This window comes from Saccostrea cucullata, unplaced genomic scaffold (genome assembly GCF_032062105.1).
Source record: "Saccostrea cucullata isolate Sc308-1 unplaced genomic scaffold, CSIRO_AGI_Scuc_v1 ctg405, whole genome shotgun sequence".
Classification (NCBI taxonomy): Eukaryota; Metazoa; Mollusca; class Bivalvia; order Ostreida; family Ostreidae; genus Saccostrea; species Saccostrea cuccullata.
The window spans coordinates 20,400-39,011 of record NW_026930562.1 but is presented as its reverse complement, the minus strand read 5'-3'; the positions used below and the strand labels follow the sequence as shown (position 1 = coordinate 39,011).

At 34.2% G+C, this 18,612-nt stretch overlaps 1 protein-coding gene across 2 annotated transcripts; it reads left to right on the top strand.

Annotated features, from left to right (window-relative positions):
• Positions 1-3,949: 3,949 nt before the first annotated feature.
• On the top strand, positions 3,950-18,308 carry LOC134229098 (ceramide kinase-like). 2 transcript variants are annotated; one of them, XM_062710806.1, is made up of 12 exons: positions 3,950-4,056; positions 8,244-8,456; positions 8,675-8,803; positions 9,171-9,234; positions 10,789-10,934; positions 11,409-11,483; positions 12,106-12,255; positions 12,438-12,507; positions 13,024-13,100; positions 14,560-14,765; positions 16,158-16,321; positions 16,663-18,308. In XM_062710806.1, the coding sequence occupies exons 1-12, from the start codon at positions 3,978-3,980 to the stop codon at positions 16,700-16,702; spliced, it is 1,413 nt and encodes a 470-aa protein (XP_062566790.1). In that variant the 5' UTR covers positions 3,950-3,977; the 3' UTR covers positions 16,703-18,308. The 2 variants fall into 2 exon arrangements, with proteins under 2 accessions (XP_062566790.1, XP_062566791.1); XM_062710807.1 differs by lacking the exon at positions 14,560-14,765 and adding an exon at positions 13,180-13,370.
• Positions 18,309-18,612: the final 304 nt, after the last annotated feature.

Genomic DNA, 18,612 nt, shown 5'->3' with positions numbered 1-18,612 from the left:
CATGTTATGTATGTTTTATCATTATTTTGAAAATGGCCTTACCTGCATTGAACAATAAATAAATGCGATCATCATATTTATTTAAAGCAAGCACTGATATAAAAGTGTAAAATGCATCAAATTAAAAAAAAGGGGGACAAAATTGCAGTGCAGAGAGTACTAGGAGTAAGAGCCTCAGTTAATGTGAATAAGTTCCCTACTCTATGGAAGGGAATTACCGCCAAAAGTCTATGTATCTTGCTTTTATTCTTATTATGCCTACTTCTTTATGCTTTGTTATTATTGTAATCATATGTCACTTTATTGTTTTCATATTCGTCTTTATTACATTTCACTTTGACTTTTATCCTTCTTCATTTCGTCCTTACTTCTATGTTTCTTTATTCTTGTTAAGTCATTTTATTTTCTTTTAAATTGATACAGTATCTTAAATGATTATCTCTATTACGAACGTTAACTCAATCATGCAAACAATGAAGCATATTCAATGAAGACGAATACGAGTTGTCCTAATTTAGTGCCGCATTATAACGCTAGGTGGCAGGGGTGTTCGCTAAGAGTGTTGGTAAAATTAGGTAAGCAAACCGGGCCGGGGTTATTCGAGTTTTTTTTCCAATTTTCTGTCTTAATACTTTATCAATCGAACTTAAATTTTCAAATGAATGATGTTTGTTATTAGTTCAGGTATGTACCCGATACATGCCATTCCCTCGGAAGTCTCGCTAGATGGTAAGATTTCCCCTGGAAGACTGACTACATAGTGATGCTTCCTTCGGAAGACTATACAGTGGGACTTCCCCCGGGGTATAGCTAGTCTTCCGTGGGAAATCTCGCTATATATAGCAATTCGCCCCCACTTCATAGCAACCCCTCCCCCGAATATTTTTTTTAATCGTAAAACGATGTTTATATATACGAACGTTTTCAGTTTTTGAAGAAAAGTTATCCGCCCTATACACATGATACATGTATGAATAAATATTTAAATAATATCATTTTAAAAGTGCTTTATAATTAAATCATTTTAACCAATAGTTAAACATAGATAATCTTCACGAGAACAACGAGCACATATGGATAATGAACCCCCCCCCCCCCCCCCCCGCCTCCCCCTGGGTTAAGTCGCCCGTGGCACTGTGGTTACGGCGTCTAGAGTCACGAAGTACAGTAGTAAGGAGTCGATCAATACGTCGTGGGTAAGAATCCCACTGAAGGACGTGGAGTTCAATCCATCGGGTGAGATCTAGACCTTGTTATCCGAGGTCCCGTGTCGCAGTAGGTGCTGGCACGAAAAAAGATCCCTCACTGCTCAATGGCTATAAGTGCCAAGTATATAGGACAAATTTGCAGCTCTCCACTGGCAAGATGTGGCTTCTCCTTTTGAGTTAAAAATTCTTGCAAGGGGCATTATACAATGTACAATCAAACCACCAAAGTCTCAATATATATACTGACTTCCGGGTGGACGACCTCCTATGGGGTAAGTTTCGCCGGTAGAGGGGTGGGTGGCCACGAAACATTTTCCTAAACGTAACTTTTTACTACTGGAAACGTTCAGCGAAAGGCTTGTTGCCCCCAACCCTTACCCTTTTTATTGCAGTACTAATAGTCAGTTTATATATTAAAAGTCATGTACTTATTTGCATGAGTAAAATTTAGTACTGAAAAAAAGATGACGACCCCTCCCCCCTCACCACCACCAAACAGAATTTTTGAGTTCTAAGAATTTTTTTTAGCTCTTCTGGCTGATCACAAATACGATGCGTACTAAAGATATAAATTCTTTCTTTATTGAAAATTAAGTGCTATTTTAATATAAAATATTAACGCTGAAAATAAGACCAGGGAGTTTCTAGTATGTCTGGATGCATGATGCCTAGTTCCTACTTCGCCTACCATGCGCGGATCTAGAGGGGGGTGGGGTGTTAGGACCCCCTGGAATTTACAAGGTTTAAAAATGTATATACTAAAGCAAGGAAAAAATGTTAAACGCTCCCTACGAAATAGGATTTTGACGTTTGGGCGAGTTTAGGTTTTTTTTATGCTCGTCAAGAAATTTCTGGGATTGGAATTTTTTTTTTTTGGACTGGGGTGGAACCCCCCCCCCCCCCCCGGAAAAAAAAATTTGGATCCGCGCCTGCCTACCCATATTAACGCTCCCCACTCCTTTGCAAAGCCATGTCCCTAGAATCACGCACATGAGCAGTTACTATCTGTCGTGAAATGAAGTTCAGTTCAGTGGAAGGTTCTGAAAAACAACCCAATTTATGAGGGTTAACTAGTATCAAAATATTGAACATTTTTATATAAATTAAACTGGAATTCAATTATCCAACAATTAACTTTAATAGAGTTATATTTTTCAGGCGAGAGAACAGTGACGTAGCATTGTACGTTTTTGAAAGTAGGGAGGGGGCAACAAGAGAATAAATGGTAAAGTACCCGGCTGAAAGCACCTTGACAAGCGCAAAAAAACCCCAGGAAATTGTCCAAACTTGAAAATACATACTAGGCGTCGGAACCGTGGAGAGGGGGGGGGGGGCTTAGCCCCCACTTTTTTTTCCAGAGATAGACTTAGTACTGCATAGGTTTAGACCACCCCCCCCCACCCTGCCATGGACACGATGCAGTATAGGTTTAAAATGGGGAAAGTGGTGTTGTATGGAAAAAAAACTTTGGCACTGGAGTTCGAACCTACCCCCCCCCCCCCACCCCAACGAAATTGAATATTTGAGTTCGGAAAATGGACATTCCTTTTCTTTTTTTCTTTTTTGCTTGTCAGATTTTTTTAAGGTCTTAAAAAATTCTTAAACTTAGCCCCCCCCCCCCCCCCCACACACTTTCAATTTGCTTCCAATGCCAATGAAATCCTATTTCGAAGGCGGGGTGAGTTTTGGGTTAGATTCAACTTCTTCTATAGAATCAAATTTAAATTTTCTTCCTACTATACGTACTACATTAACTTATTTGACCCTTACTCTTACAAAAAGTGGGTCGGCCTTTCAATGAACATATTCAGTATAGTATAAAGTTATGTCTGAAAAAAGAGGCCGCTATTCCTGTGTGCCCAGAGAAAATAAATATGAAGTTTCCATTATTGGATCGGATTATTGGATCCAGCCTTCAGAAGTTCGATTGATAATTAAAGTACTAAGGCGTATTGACCCGACCCGGGTTTGGTTACCTAGTTTTACCAACACTCGTAGCGAACACCACACCACCTAGCGTTATAATGCCGCACTAAATTTTGACGGTTTGACAACTTCCATTCGTCTTCATTGAATATGCTTCATTGTTTGCGTGATTGAATAATTTATTTAAGAAACTGTTTAAGTTTAAAAAAAAGTAGAATGAATTTACAAGAATAAAGCAACATAGAAGTAAGGACAAAATGAAGAAGGATAAAAGTCAAAGTGAAATGTAATAAAGACGAATATGAAAACAATAAAGTGACATATAATTACAATAATAACAAAGCATAAAGAAGTAGGCAGAATAAGAATAAAAGCAAGATACATAGACTTTTGGCGGTAATTCCCTTCCATACTACTATTCTATATACATTGACTCCAAGGCAGAAGTCTGTCGCCGTGAACCTATTAGCATGCTGAGTGGAGTAGGTAAGGTCACAGATTAAGAGTGAATTAATCTTATCTTAAACTTTTTACACTGATAAGTGTCAGGAAAAATTTTCCACGATTTAATGGTATAACTTGGTTACTAGCTTTTAGAGAATGCAAATATTCCAAGAGAAATGGAAGATTTTGAATTTAAGAAAGTTGCAATTACATGTTTTAATATTGTATAAGTACATAAAATAACCAAATAAAATAAACTTTAATAACTATTCAAACTATCTGTTTACTTTTTGATAGACATCTATTTTCTTTGTAACTAGCCTATCACTGGAAAGATCGTTTTCGTATATTAGCAGCCCCTAATTTATTGGAGATGGAAACACTGGGACCCCAGACGTCATGGTTTTGAAAGTTGACGTGAAGTTGGTTGTTTTAGAGGCAGATGAAGTAATAATCAGGAAAGTTAAAGACAAGCCTGGTATGTTGTGAAGACCGTAGGCCTAACTGACAGTTTTATCGGAGGCTAGGGCTCATGTGGGCCTATTTTGATACTGAGACAGACATGATTTGTTTACATTTACTACATTTGCATATTGTAAGCAAGCTGTAGGTTTTGTTGTTTAATAATTATGAAGCTTAAAATCACTAATCGTTGTATGGAAGATAGGCTAGTTGTTTTTGGAAAATGATAAGATTATTTGGGTCAAGGGTTGCACTAATAGACGCTATTTGAAAACCCAAGAATTAATGCTAATCACACCTCAACAATCCTCTTTCATTAAACCTTGCTGCAGGAATTCACATGTGATTTTATGGACCTATATACTATTATTTAATCAGGTCCAGTACAATCACTAGATTTAGCCACGTAGGTAGAATTACCTACGTAGCTTTATTTACCTACCTCAGGTAGCTTTTATTTAGCTATTTCAATTGAACTTTTCAAAATTTTTCTTTTTATTAAAAAGAGACAAAAAATCGCAATTAAAAGACAATCCAAAGCTGAGATAGTTTATACATTGCTGCATTTGGACAATTGATATAGAGCAAAACATGTAATTCCATTGTTTAGTTAACTGTCATCTCTCATGCGTGGGGTGAAACAATGGGGAATCAAATTAAGTTTTACATAGAAATATATAGGAACAATCTTTAAAAATCCAGAAAAGCTGAAACTTACGTTGAAGCATCCTGGGGTAGTGTAGATTCTAAATTGTTCTAATCATGACAGACCCCCGGGGGGTTGGGCGGGGCCACAATGTGGAATCAAAGTTTTACATAGAAATATATAGGAACAATTTTTGAAAATCTTCCTCTCAAGAACCACTGGGCCAGAAAAGCTGAAACTAAATATGTGGAAGCATCTTGGGTTAGTGTAGATTCTAAAGTATTCAAATCATGACCCCGGGGGGTAGGGCGGGGCCACAATAGGGATTCAAAGTTTTTCATAGAAATATATAGGAAAAATCTTTGAAAATCTTCTTCTCAAGAACCAATGGGCCAGAAAAGCTGAAACTTATGTGGAAGCTTCCTGGGATAGTGTAGATTCTAAATTGTCCAAATTATGACCATGCAGTGGGGTAGGGTGGAGTCACAGTATGTATTACAAGGGGGGAAATCTGGTAAAGAACACCATTGTCAAAGCTTCTCAGGTGAGCGATGTGGCCCATGGGCCACTTGTTTATAGAAATGAATTGATTTGGTAGCTAAATAAAGCTAAATCAAGCTACGTAGCTAAATCTAGTGATTGTACCAGACCTGTTAATAGTATATAAGTCTAGGTGATTTAAATTGCATCAGCCTATAATCAGGATATTATTATTAAAAATTAAGCTATTTATATCAGGCCTTTCAAAATCTGCCGGTACCCGGTACTTTTACCCGGTTGGATTCGTTCATGGTACCGGCCAAAATATTCAGTGGAGAAAAAAAATCGCGTAAAAATACGATAGGCCCTACCATGTATGGCACGCCAAATTCACAAAAATGAGATAATCATAGTTTCACAATCGATAAACTAGGTTTATCGGTTGTAAACTATAGTTTACAAACCGTAAACTATAGTTAACAACGTTAATCTATATTTCACATCTGTAAACCATAGTTAACGCGATAATCTATGTTTCACAACCGTAAACTATACTTAACACTGAAAACAATCATTTGCGATTGCAAAACATAGATTATCTGATAAATACAGTTTCACAATTTGTAAACTATAGTTTACAAACCGTTAACTATAGTTAACGATCTGATAAATATAGTTTCACGATTTGTGAAACTATGATTAACAACTCTTAACTATAGTTTACGATTGTAAACTATAGTTTACAAATGTAAATCTATGTTTATCAATAAAATCTATTGTTAACGCTTATTACAGACAGATAAACTTAGATTATCATTCGTAAACTATAGTTAACAACCGTTAAATATAGTTTTACAGATGAAAACTATACTTAACGAATCGTTAACTATACTTAACGAATCGTTAACTATAGTTTACAGTCGATAAACCTAGTTTATCAATTGTGAAACTATGATTATCTCATTTTTGTGAATTTGGCGTGCCATAACCATGTTTTACACAAGTTGTGGTTACGTAGCCTTGTATTATTCTTAGTCCGTAATGGTATCTAATAACATATTTGATTGGTTAGTCAAGAAGATCATTAAAGCGTTTGAATAAATGAAACAAAAGAGATTGCGTTACGCGTCTTATAGATCTTTTGTCGAAAACGAAAGTAGATTTCGATCCATCACTGATTTTGACAAAAGCTAATGACTATGGATATATTTTAAATAAATACGGCCTAAAAAATTAAAAATAGGAATCCAGATGTCAGAAATGAAAGTGTCAATTTAAAAGCCATGACAATGAGTTTCACAAAAGATTTTAAGATTCAAGGAACTAGACCGCGGAAAGTCATCAACACCGATAGAGAAACCGACATGAACAATAGATAGTTCTTTGACCACCTCTGTACATTATGATTTTAATAGCCTCAACTCTTCAAATTTAAGTGTCAAAATCCGCAGCTGACGATATAAATTACTTACAGTCTTAAATATCTGCAACTTTCTGATGAAACAAAAGGACATAAAACAGAAACTATTTCTTTTGCCATATATTTAATTCTTTGATTCAGCAGTTTTCTAGTGGTCAAGAGAATGACCTTGCGGACGTTTACTTTCTTCCCAGTATTGTAGCCATATCCAGTAAAGTGAGGGAGTCATATCTAAATTTTTTTTGTCTCCAGTCTTGATGTCATCTTTGTCTAATTTACACAAGTATATTATTTTATATGTACATGTACCAGTGCATGAAAAATATATGCTGAATTTATTGGTACATGCTATGCATCCTGTAGTGCTTCTACTAATTTTTTTTTAATCTGCACTTTACTGTAGAAAAAAAAATGAATTTCATTTAATGCAAATACAATTTCACTTCTCTTTTATTAAATTTAAAGTTTGAATTTCCATTTCCTTTCATGACTCGATAATTTTTTTTATATTTACGTTTTTATATTTCAAACATACCACTTACAACTCAAACCTTGCAAAATTTTTTTAACAAATTTATATTAACAAATAAAGCATAGAACTTGGAAGTTTTACCTAAATCTTATTGTTACTCCGCTCAAATAACTAATTTTTCTATGTAATTCCACCCATCCAGTGCTAAACTTCACATGTAATGTGTATTGACCAAAAAAAAAAACTTGGAAACATGGCATAAAAATAACACTGATAGCAGCATACTTCTATGTGTCCAGAAACAAGGAAATGCTGTCTGGTGGCTTCTAAATTTCAAAATTTTTCCGGGGGGGCATGCCCCCGTGCAGGCTCACGCCTTCGGCGTTCGCCGAGTGGTACCTCCTATTTTTGATAAAGTACCACCTGGTTCAAATCTTTTTGAAAGCCCTGTTATATAGACTCAAAATAATGTATATTTTTAGACCATTCATACATTTTATAGTCATATACAATAATTACTCATTTCATAGTAATATACAATTATACATACTAGGGGAAATTACATGTACATACATGTACAAATTATAAAGGGGAATTGCAACACAAAGATTATTTATGACCTTAAAGTGTGGCTTGACCTTGATCAAAGGTCATTAAGACAAGTTCAAGGTCACTGTCTTGACAATAGAAAAATTAGAAGTTCATACTTCACACAGGAATTCTTTATGAGCAGAACATGAGCCATGTATTGACTAAGATTATTTTGGTATAAGTTTATGGTCATATGCAGAGGAAGTGATGTATTTGTCAGGTCCCTTGACAACCTCCTAATGGACACTAAAAGTTTACTCTTTATACGAAGGTTACTAATGTCTAGGTTATTTGGGTAAGTTTAAGGTCATATTTGCAGAAAATGTACAGTCTACATTTATGTCTGATCTTAGTCTTGTACAAGAGAATGTACATTACACAAAAGTATTTTGTGATCTCACTCAAATATTTCCAGAACCTACAACAGTAAAGCATGCTTATAGTGAATATATGCTGATTATTATATATATAAAAGTGAAGTGATTTTCATTCCCGGTGGATTTTAAACATATTGTGAAGCTTTTATAATGATCATGTTTATTGCCTCTCATTATCACTTTTTTATAAGTGTGTTTTACGGTAATCTTTTGCCAGTGAGCATAAAGATCTGTGATTTGATTGGCTGTCAGACCTGTGAAGAACCCTCCAGTTCTCTGTCCAGTCTGTTTATGACACCCCCTAACATTGTCATCCGGTATATCTCTAGAGGGCAGCATTACAAATGGACAGCTGAGACTGTGGAGGTCATAGGGTCAAAGGAAAACTGTGAGGCACTGAAGAATGAAATCAACAATAAACTAGGTCAAGGTTAGAGGTTACATGAAATAGGATGAATATCATCATCACAGCAAATTTAAATAGTTAATTGAACATTCAATAAAAAAAACAGCATTCCCTATACATAAATTCTGCTTTTGACTCATAATTAAATGAAATGGATCGCAATCACAATCATTTTTAATTATCCAAATAAGATTTACATTAAATGTAGATTTGAATGCAGTGTTACTGTAATGTTTCTGTAGAAAAGGAAAGGCCCAAGAAATTGGCAGTCTTTATCAATCCAATTGGAGGGAGCCAGACTTCTATGAGTGTTTACAGCAAGGTTGTCACCCCTTTATTTAAAGCTGCAAACATCACTTGTGATGTCATGGGTAAGCATGTCTTCTGAGTTATAATATGTTTCAACAGCTGATGAAATCCTTCAGTGTTTCATTTCTAAAAGAAATTCCCTGTATACATGAAAAATGATTGAGCATTAATACTTCACAGAAATTTAAAAAAAAAATCATATACTATAAATCACTTAATTTGTTAGAACTTTATTTTCACATAATTACACGTGGCAATATTCTATATAATATAATTCTTGCGTATAATAGTATTCTTAAAGATTATGTAGAGCAGCATAATTTGTGAAAATGTTGTTTCCCTATTAATAAAGAGTAAATGTCTACCTCACGAACATAGGGTGTCACTATAATTTAGTGATATACAGTATCTTATTTGTTCACTCTTCAGTTTCTGAGAGACCAAAACATATGATTGATCTGGTGAGTGGTTTTGACACAGCTAGTGTAGATGGGTAAGTAACGCTGTTTTCTTCTTAAATTTAGAAGGTGTGTATCACTGTGTACACTTTGTAAAGAGATATCAAGGGATATTTAATAGGTTTATAATGTACATGAAGATTGTACATGTAATTATTTTAGCCATGCAGATATTTCAAAAGTAAAACATTTTTGGAAAAAAAAATCATATGTATTATTTTCATTATCTCACCTGAGCTGAATGGTCAAGTGAGCTTTATTGATCTAAATTTGTCCATTGTCTGTTGTCATCATGAACTTTCCACATTTTCATCTCCAGAACAAATGACTGCAGGGGGTATGGTGGGGCCACTATAGGAGAACAAATGTTTACAAAGGAATATATATGTACATAGGGAAAATATCTTTAAAAGTCTTCTCCTCAAGAAGAGCAAACTCATTATAAGTCATATTAGAGAGGTTGAGATCTTTTACTTGTATATTTGTGCATGTACTTAGACATACACATTTTTGTAATATGTCGGTTGAGATTTTTTACGACATGTAACATGTTTGTGTACTCTGCGATCAGTGTCTCTGTTTCAACTACTGGTAGTTAGAAGTTTTGTGACATCAATTAATTTAGTTAGTATAAAACAAGGTTAAAATAAGTGCTTTAGGAAACTAAACATTGTAAATAATGTAAAACAACCACATTTTTAGACATAAAATTTAAATTTTTATTTTACAGGCTTCAAGTTTTCACTTACAATACATGTAGATGCCATTCAACTGTGAAGTTCTAAGGACGTGAAGAAAATTTTTCATCACTAAAATTGATGATGTAATACATTAGGAATTTAGAGAATTCCCCTACTAAATGTACCCGTATACGTATGAAATCTCGAATTCTCTATTGATTTGATTTGAACATATTTTATTATGTAACAAATACGTAAATGGATCTCTATATAAGATGTTGTGTAGATTCAAATTATTTCAAATCATGACCCTTGAGGGGTGGACAGGACCATAATAAGAGATCAACATTTTATATTAGGAAGAATCTTGAAAATTGTTCCTCTTATGAACAGCAAAGTCACAATCATTAATACTGATATGCAAACATTCTCAGGTAATTTAGATTCAAGTTGTTCAGATCAGAGCCCTCAGGAACATAGGTTTAACCTACCACAGAGAATCAGTCCTTTAGCAAGAAATCTTTTCAATAGGGGCAAGATGACACTAAATCATTTTAAAAAGCAAAACATACCAAAGACTGGTAAGCATTGTGGCCCATGAAACTGTTGTTCATGTAAACTTACTCCTAAAAAGAAAACAGTTTTTAAGGCCAGGGGCCTGACTCCCATGTTAGGTAACAATTCCTCATTTCATAAAAAAGATGTGTGAGGACAATTATTTAGAGTGGAATCACCACATTCAAATGTTGGAATTCTGGATGAAACAGCGACATGTATCCTCAGTTTAACTTTTCTTTATTTTAAATATTCCTGCATGTGAGCATGTTATATACTTGCAGGAGGATATTTTTTGTCCTGTTTGTGTTTCTTTGCAATGAGTTACCAAACAAATAGTGGATTTTGTTTTAGATTGGTTGTAGTTGGTGGTGATGGAACATTACTTGAGATTTTGAATTGTCTTCTGACAAGAGTTCAAAAAGAGGCTGGATTGGATTACGACCAGCCATCCTGTAAACTGAAACCATTGGAGGTGCCAATAGGAATCATCCCAACAGGTAACCATGGAGAATGAAGAAATATTTTGATACACTGTATTACTAACAGTTTTACACAAATAAAAAATATTTCACATCTGCATAAAGCGATACTGTTTGTGTACCTAAAAAAAAGCAGGCTTCATACTTTAGCAGCTTTTGCGCAAACAACAATGCACTAATTCATGACTACAACTAAGATCCCATTTATAAATACAATATACAGAGCAGAAGTGTGTAGCGCAAATTCATGAATATGCCAATAACTCTATACCAAGTGATTGCGCTAAATTTTGAATATGCCAATCTATGTACATGTACAGTACCTTCTGTAAAAAGTAAGTGCCTAGTGCTAGAAATAAACACACAAATCCCAGGTAGTAGACGTATGCAGAAGAGATTTATCTCTCCAACATTGACTGAATTGAATTTTTTTTTTTTTTTTACATTTGTTCCCACGGTATAATTCAATTCTTGGTTACCTTTGTATTACAGGGACTGGTAATGGAGCTGCTACTGGCCTGTACGGTAATAATGATGTTGTCACCGCTGTTCTACACATCATCAGAGGTCAGTTATTTAGGTCAAAGATGTAAGGGAATATATATTTATATAGATGTAGCCTATATTGTGATAAGGAAAGTGAATGGTAAATGTAATGAATACATTAACACAGCTGCTATTTACACAAATACACATTTTTTTACTCCTTGATTATTAAAATAAAGTTAAATGCTGTTACAATACCTCTACTGTTTTTTTCCTATATAAAAGATAGGCAGTAAAATGTGAATACTTCCCTAGAAATCTCTGTGAATGGACTAATCCCAGTGCATTAATCAACTGAGCTAATCCCTGCTTTGGAAGCTAATTCCTTAGTTATCCGTTATCCTCTAGATTTTATTTTTGTATCTGTCCAATATGTTAATCGACTAATCCCCTGTGCATTAGTCCCAAAGATAATTTCCCATTGTTTGAAATCCTCCATTTATTTTTACTTTTTTAATGGTATATAAAAACAGTTAAAAAGAATATCATAGAGGGAGTTAGCAAGATTCCTGTTCCCCTCGACCAGAACTATTTCCCACGGCTATGCCTCGGGAAATAGTCCTGGCCTCAGGGAACTGGAATCTTGCTAACTCCCTCAATGATATACACTGTACTTAAACTGTATATTAAACTTTTGTTTTAGGTCAAACTAATTATAACAATGCCCAGGCAGTTTACAGTGGTAGAAAGCTAGTATCTTTCAGTGGTGGAGTCTGTGTAGCATATGGGTTGTTCTCTGACATTATTTATCACACAGACAGAAATCGATGGCTGAAAAGAGCAAGATATGTTGGTACGAATTAGCCAAACACTTCAAACGTTATTAGATTATGAAAATATTAATGGTAGTTATGGATTCAGCACTTTTAAAATATACATGTTATGATGCAAATGTACAATTGTGGATTCAAGGAAAGAAAATGAAGATTAACTGATTGTAGTATTTCCTGATTGTTGCATTATTTTACATTTCAGTTGTTCCTATAAATATACTACTCTTCAAAAGACAAAGGCAATTTACTGCAAAAGTCACTGTTTTCCCAAAGTAAGTTGAATTTTTGCTGCTAAACAAGTATGTTATATACTGTAGATTCCTAAATATATGTGTGGAATGAATTATCACATAATTTCGTGAGAAGCACCACATGTGAAATAAAATTACTCACCTTTATTGTTATGGTGCTGAAATCTATGTAAAATCTCCTGATCAACCGTCCATTTGCAAATTATTATTCTCGCGATTTGCTGTTGAAGAGCCCATTCGCAATAATAAGTACTCGCGAAAAATAAGGAATCTACAGTACTGCACATGTATACAGGAATTCTTTTTATACCAACTGTGTAATTTTCTTTTCTTTTTAGCTCATCTGAGCTGAAGGTTCAAGTGAGATTTCCTAAAGAACAGCAGGATATCAAATAATTCTTTTTTAGCTCACCTGAACCAAAGGCTAAAAACTTTGAAAAAGAAATAAAATTCTTTCAAATTAAAAGATATTACGTTCTTTCTCCTATATAATGTAATTCTTTCAAATTAAAAGATATTATGTTCTTTCTCCTATAGGGAGCAGAATACAGACTCCAGTGATGAAGACACAGATGCCACAGGCAGGGAAGAATCAGCTGCAACAGAAGGAAAAGGTGACAGATTTATCATAGGAAAAGGATATTTCAAACAATCATGAATATCAGATTATTCATATCCCGTTAACATTTTCAGACATAGAGGGGAGTTATATAAGCATCGCCTCTTCTGGAGCAAATCAGAACTTTCTTTTCCCCCCATTTGGTGCCTCTCTTGTGTCCCTTATAAAACACCCCTCTGAATTTATGGTAGCACTGTACAGAGAATGTGGAAAGCTGGCTTTTCTAAGTCATTTTACAAGTTGTGCACTTAAAAAACCAGATGCAGTGAGTAACTTGCTATTAAAAGCTGTTAATGAAGAGCTACATCCAAATATCTTTCATCCCAATGATTTGTTCTCCATTCTTTGAAGTATCTTATTTTGTGTACCTGGAATTTTGAAATTATGGTACATGTATGTCTTTTAAGTAAAATTTAAAGACAGGCATTGAAATTTATTTTTCTTTGAATAAGTAAAGATGATACTTGTTTTTTTCAGTGCATGTCTTATTGCTTTAAAACCCAGCACATGTATTGATACTTCCGAAATCTCATCTCTTTAAAACAACAAATTCACAAAAAACCCAAGTATTATCAATGACAACTTTTTAGCTCACCTCACAAAGTCAAGATGAGCTTATGCTCTAAATCTGGCGTTGGTGTTAGCGTTGACGTCCTGGTTAAAGTTTCAGGGGCAGGTCCATTCCCAAGTAACTATAAGCCCTGCCTGTACCAAACTTGCATGGATGATGCATCTAGGGATGGACACTACCAGACTTGTTTCAGATGCTGGATCTGACCTACATTTTCCAGATGATTGAGCAGGTTAAAGTTTCTGGAGCAGGTCCATTCCCAAGTAACTATTAAGCCCTGCCTGTACAAAACTTGCATGGATGATGCATCTAGGGATGGACACCACCAGACTTGTTTCAGATGCTGGATCTGACCTATATTTTCCAGATGAGTGAGCAGGTTAAAGTTTCTGGAGCAGGTCCATTCCCAAGTAACTATAAGCCCTACCTGGACCAAACTTGCATGGATGATGCAGTTAGTGATGGACACTTCATATTTGCTTTAGGTGCTGGATCTGACCTACATTTTCTAGATAAGTGAGCAGGTTAAAGTTTTTGGAGCAGATCCATTACCAAGTAACTATAAACCCTACCTGGACCTAAGCCCTTCCTGGACCAAATTTACAAGGATCATGCATCTAAGGATGGACAATTCCAGACTTGCTTTGAATGTTGGAAATGAAAGACATTTTCTTGATTTCTGAACATTTTAAAAGTTTTTGGAATTCATTCTTTGTTTGGGTCAGGCAGGTTCTTTTTATAATGGTGAATACTCAGTTGATAGACTGCCTGGAGTACAAAGGAATTCGCAATATATCCGTGTTCGTACTAAACGAGTTTTACTGTAATACATATAACATAAATGTATGTATTATAGAAATGAGTTAGAAAAATTATTTTGCAGAAGCAGAGTTTTCAAGTAATTTAATTGGAGTGGCATCTTTTGGGGTTGATTTTCTCAGTGTTGCAACTGATTCAAAGCTGGACTTTGTTAAAGCAACACAGAGCAGCAGAAAAAATGGTGGTTTCTGTCTTTTTATCAACAAACGCACCAGTCGGACCCAATTCTTAACTCATTTTTTCCAGTTAATGACATTGACCAGGTCTGCAGTATGTATTCCCTTTCTTAGGTCACATGAGTTTACTCGGGTAACCTATCGCTATCCGTTTTCATCCGTTTTTGATTGTCGTCCATCATGCGTTAACATTTGAACATTTTCAGCTTCTTCTCTGCAACCACTGAACCAATTTCAACCAATTTTGGCATATACATGTATAAAGTGAAAATGCATTCATTCTTTAAACATCTTCACCTCTTCTCTTAGGTATTAAACCAATAAGCTGTGCATTTTGTGACCATGGGTCAGGGGTTCTTGTGTTTGGTTAGATTTTAATGAGAACATGGTGAAAATGCATTAATCCCTTTTCTCTTCTACTGGGTATTAAGCCATTGAACTTAGTGTATGGTTATAATGAGCAAGGGTGTCTCTTCAAAAATGACAAAGTTCATGTTCCCTGGGTCAGGGATTTTGGTGATAGAGTAGGGCTGTGCTGAATATATAGTGAAATTAAAAATGTTCTCCTCTGCTCTATGGTATTAAAGGAACAAACTTAATGCATAGTTATGGTGAGCAAGGATGCCTTTTCCAAAATTGTGAAAAGCGCTGATTATAAAATGGAAATGCATTATTTCTTTGATTCTCTGCTCTGCCTTTAGGTAATAAGTAATCAAACTATGCATATAGTAATGTGAGCAATGGTGCCTCTTTCAAAAATGTGAATTTCATGCCCTCTAGTTTAGAACACAACCCATTCAATTGTGGGAAAGTTGTTACATGATACTCATTTGTGACCTACTTAAGGTCTTTGGGCCTTTTGTTTATGCAAGTTCATAGATTGGGGTTTGAAATGTATTTTGGTATTTGGTGAAATGAACTTTTTTCTTATTCTATTGTTATATATTTCATTAATTGCTTAAGGTCGAACAGAAATTGTAAAAGTTATTATTTTTTTATCTATCAAAACCTCATCCTCAACAATTATTTAATGCATACTGTAAACCAACTTTTATTTGTGACAACTTTATTTCGGGATTTAACAGGGGTAAAATATTTAGCAACGATTAATTTTCACGATCAGGTCTTTTTTCATCTGTTGTAAATAGACAGACTTGAATTACTGGTTTGCGGCGAGAAGTATTAACGATAACGAAGCTGTCGTTAACTTCGCAAAAATTTCTTACACACAAATAAAAATTGGTTTACAGTATTCTGATTCCTCTGTGATTTTTATTTTTTAGAAGTAAAATATAAAAAAAAAAAAGTGTTGAAATCAAATTAAGCATAATTTATGAATACTTTAAAATACTGATATGAAAAATTATTTAGATGTTGCTCTTCATTTTAATGTGATTTAAAAATTAAAACATAAAATAAAGGATCATTTGCTTTACATGTAAATTAAAATAACATTAATTTTGATAATATATTCTTTATACTTTAGTTTGAGAAGGATTTTTTGAGTACACACTCAGTTAGGGGCTATAAAGTAAAAGTTCTGAGTCATGATGAGTCACCACAGGCAAACTCACAAGAAGCAGAAATCAACAAGTTGGTTGATGTAGATGGAGAACTGATAGAAATTGTAGATGAAGAATATGAAGTTTGGTAAGAGTTTCAACTTAATTTATTTTTAATATTTTTTTATGTTGTAAAATACTTGATCTTGTTGAAGTGCATGATAGAGATCATTATAAATTGTATCCAGTAGCCTCTAGTTGAGAGTCTAGCGGGAATGAGTTAGGTTTGTTCATTATTAACAGTTGGCATTTGTTAGGTAAATTGTATGGAGACATTGATAAAGTCGAAAAGCACCTGTTGAGCAAAAAGGGGGCACCTATAATGAAGTCTGTGTTATCATGTATACTTTACTGTGATCAGTACAATGTATCTCTCTCATCAAAAGCATGGCAATAAAAAGTTGAAATTTTGTCCTTGTTTTTCATTAGGAACCATATGAGGATAATAAAGTTCTACACATGTTTTTGAGAATTGAATGAAAGGAGTTCTGGAGCTATAACAAATAAGTTGGAGCAGCAAGAACTTTGTGACAAAATGGTGGCAAATTGTTTATAATTATTACTTTATGTCACTAATGTCCATTTTCAGAAATACTATACATAAATATTAAATGAACCAATGACTATCCATATACGTGTACAGACTACCTATTCATGTATTTTTCTTCATATAACATTCAGGGAACTTTTATAATATACCCTGCATACTGAGGATAAAAACTTAAACCTTATACCACTATACATATACTGTAAGTCGTTTTAATTCCACGGTGTTAAGATTTCACAATTTCTCAAAAAGTACCAATCGCGATGGTTTTAATTTCACGCTGTTAGAAGTTAATTAAATTTTTGTATAAGCATTTTAAAACGTTTTTATAAAATAAAAACAAATGATGACATTCGCTATTGGTTTAATTTCGCTGAGAAATAGTGAATCGTGAACATAGTGAAATTAAAACCCTCATGTTTATTTGCCCATCTACAGTATACTAAGTATATAGAATGATTTGTAGATGTTAATTGTTGTAATTGTTAATTGTATCTTTAAGTTCATCTTAATGAAGTCTATGGAACTTGTACCATATTCTTGGCATTCGAGTTGATGTCACCAGTTCCATTTTCTGAAGCAGATCTTTATTACATGTATTTGACATGCTAGATGGTGCAGTATGTTTCATTGTACCATTCAAGTTTCAGATTAGAATGAACAATTAAATGGTTTGGAGCAGGCTTCAATTATAGGAGCAGGTCTCATTCCAAAGTAAAAGATCCCCCACTGCTCTTAGGTTGGAGATGTCAAGTAAAAGTCTAAATATGCAGCCCTCTGGTGGCTAGTAGTGGCATCCCAATATGTCAGAATGAAAAGTTTGTGAAGGGATGTTAATCAGATAAGTATAAGCCATTTAGGGATTAATCTTGCATGGATAATGTATCTGAGGGTGCACACTGTCGGATTTTTTCAGTTGCTGCATCTAATATGTATTTTCTGGATGAATGGATGAATAGGTTTAAGTTTTTGGAGCAAGTCCATTCAATTTTCAGTAACTATAAGCCTTGTATAGACAGAACTTGTATAAGTGATGTTTCTGTAGAGATGCACTTTAACAGACTAACTGATTTTGGATTCTAGACTCTTTATGGGATAAGTGACTAGATCAATTTTTTTGAGCAGGTTTTTTATTTCTGAGTAACTATAAACGTTTCTGTGCAAAAAAAGATGCATGTAGGATGCACAGTACTAGATGTGCTTTGTATCCTCTCAAGATCTGACCTAAATTTTCCAAATATGTGAACAGGCTTAAGTTTTTTGAGAAGATTCATTTCAAAGTAGGGAGACTAACATGGGTGATGCACAATACTGTATTGATGCAATACTACTGATGATTTTTGTTGTTGTTGTGATGTTTTGTCTTTTTTTTTATATTGTAAGCTTTTAATCTTTGATTATTTATAATTCAATAATGATTTGACCAAGTCTACCTACACTTAATTCAGGTTTACAAAATGATAATCTCTCAAATTATTTATGTTGATGGTGCTAATTAAGATGTACATTTAATTATGTTTATATAGACTTTTTTATTATAATAAATATATTTTTCTTAGTGTTTATGTTTTCTGCTTTCAGAAAAAAGTTTGTCTAATGAATGAAAGACTATTTTGAGTATTGAAGTTAGATTTGTTGTCAGTTCAGCTAAGCTGAAAACTCATTTGAGCTCTAATCCAGCAACTGTCTGTTAACTTATCACAATATTTTTACTTCTGCTCAAAACCAACTTAATAGCCAATTTTAATCAAATTTGACACAATAAAAAAAAAGAAAAAAAAACCAAACCAAACAAAAAAGAGATACCAAGAGAATGCAAAAATAGGATGGAT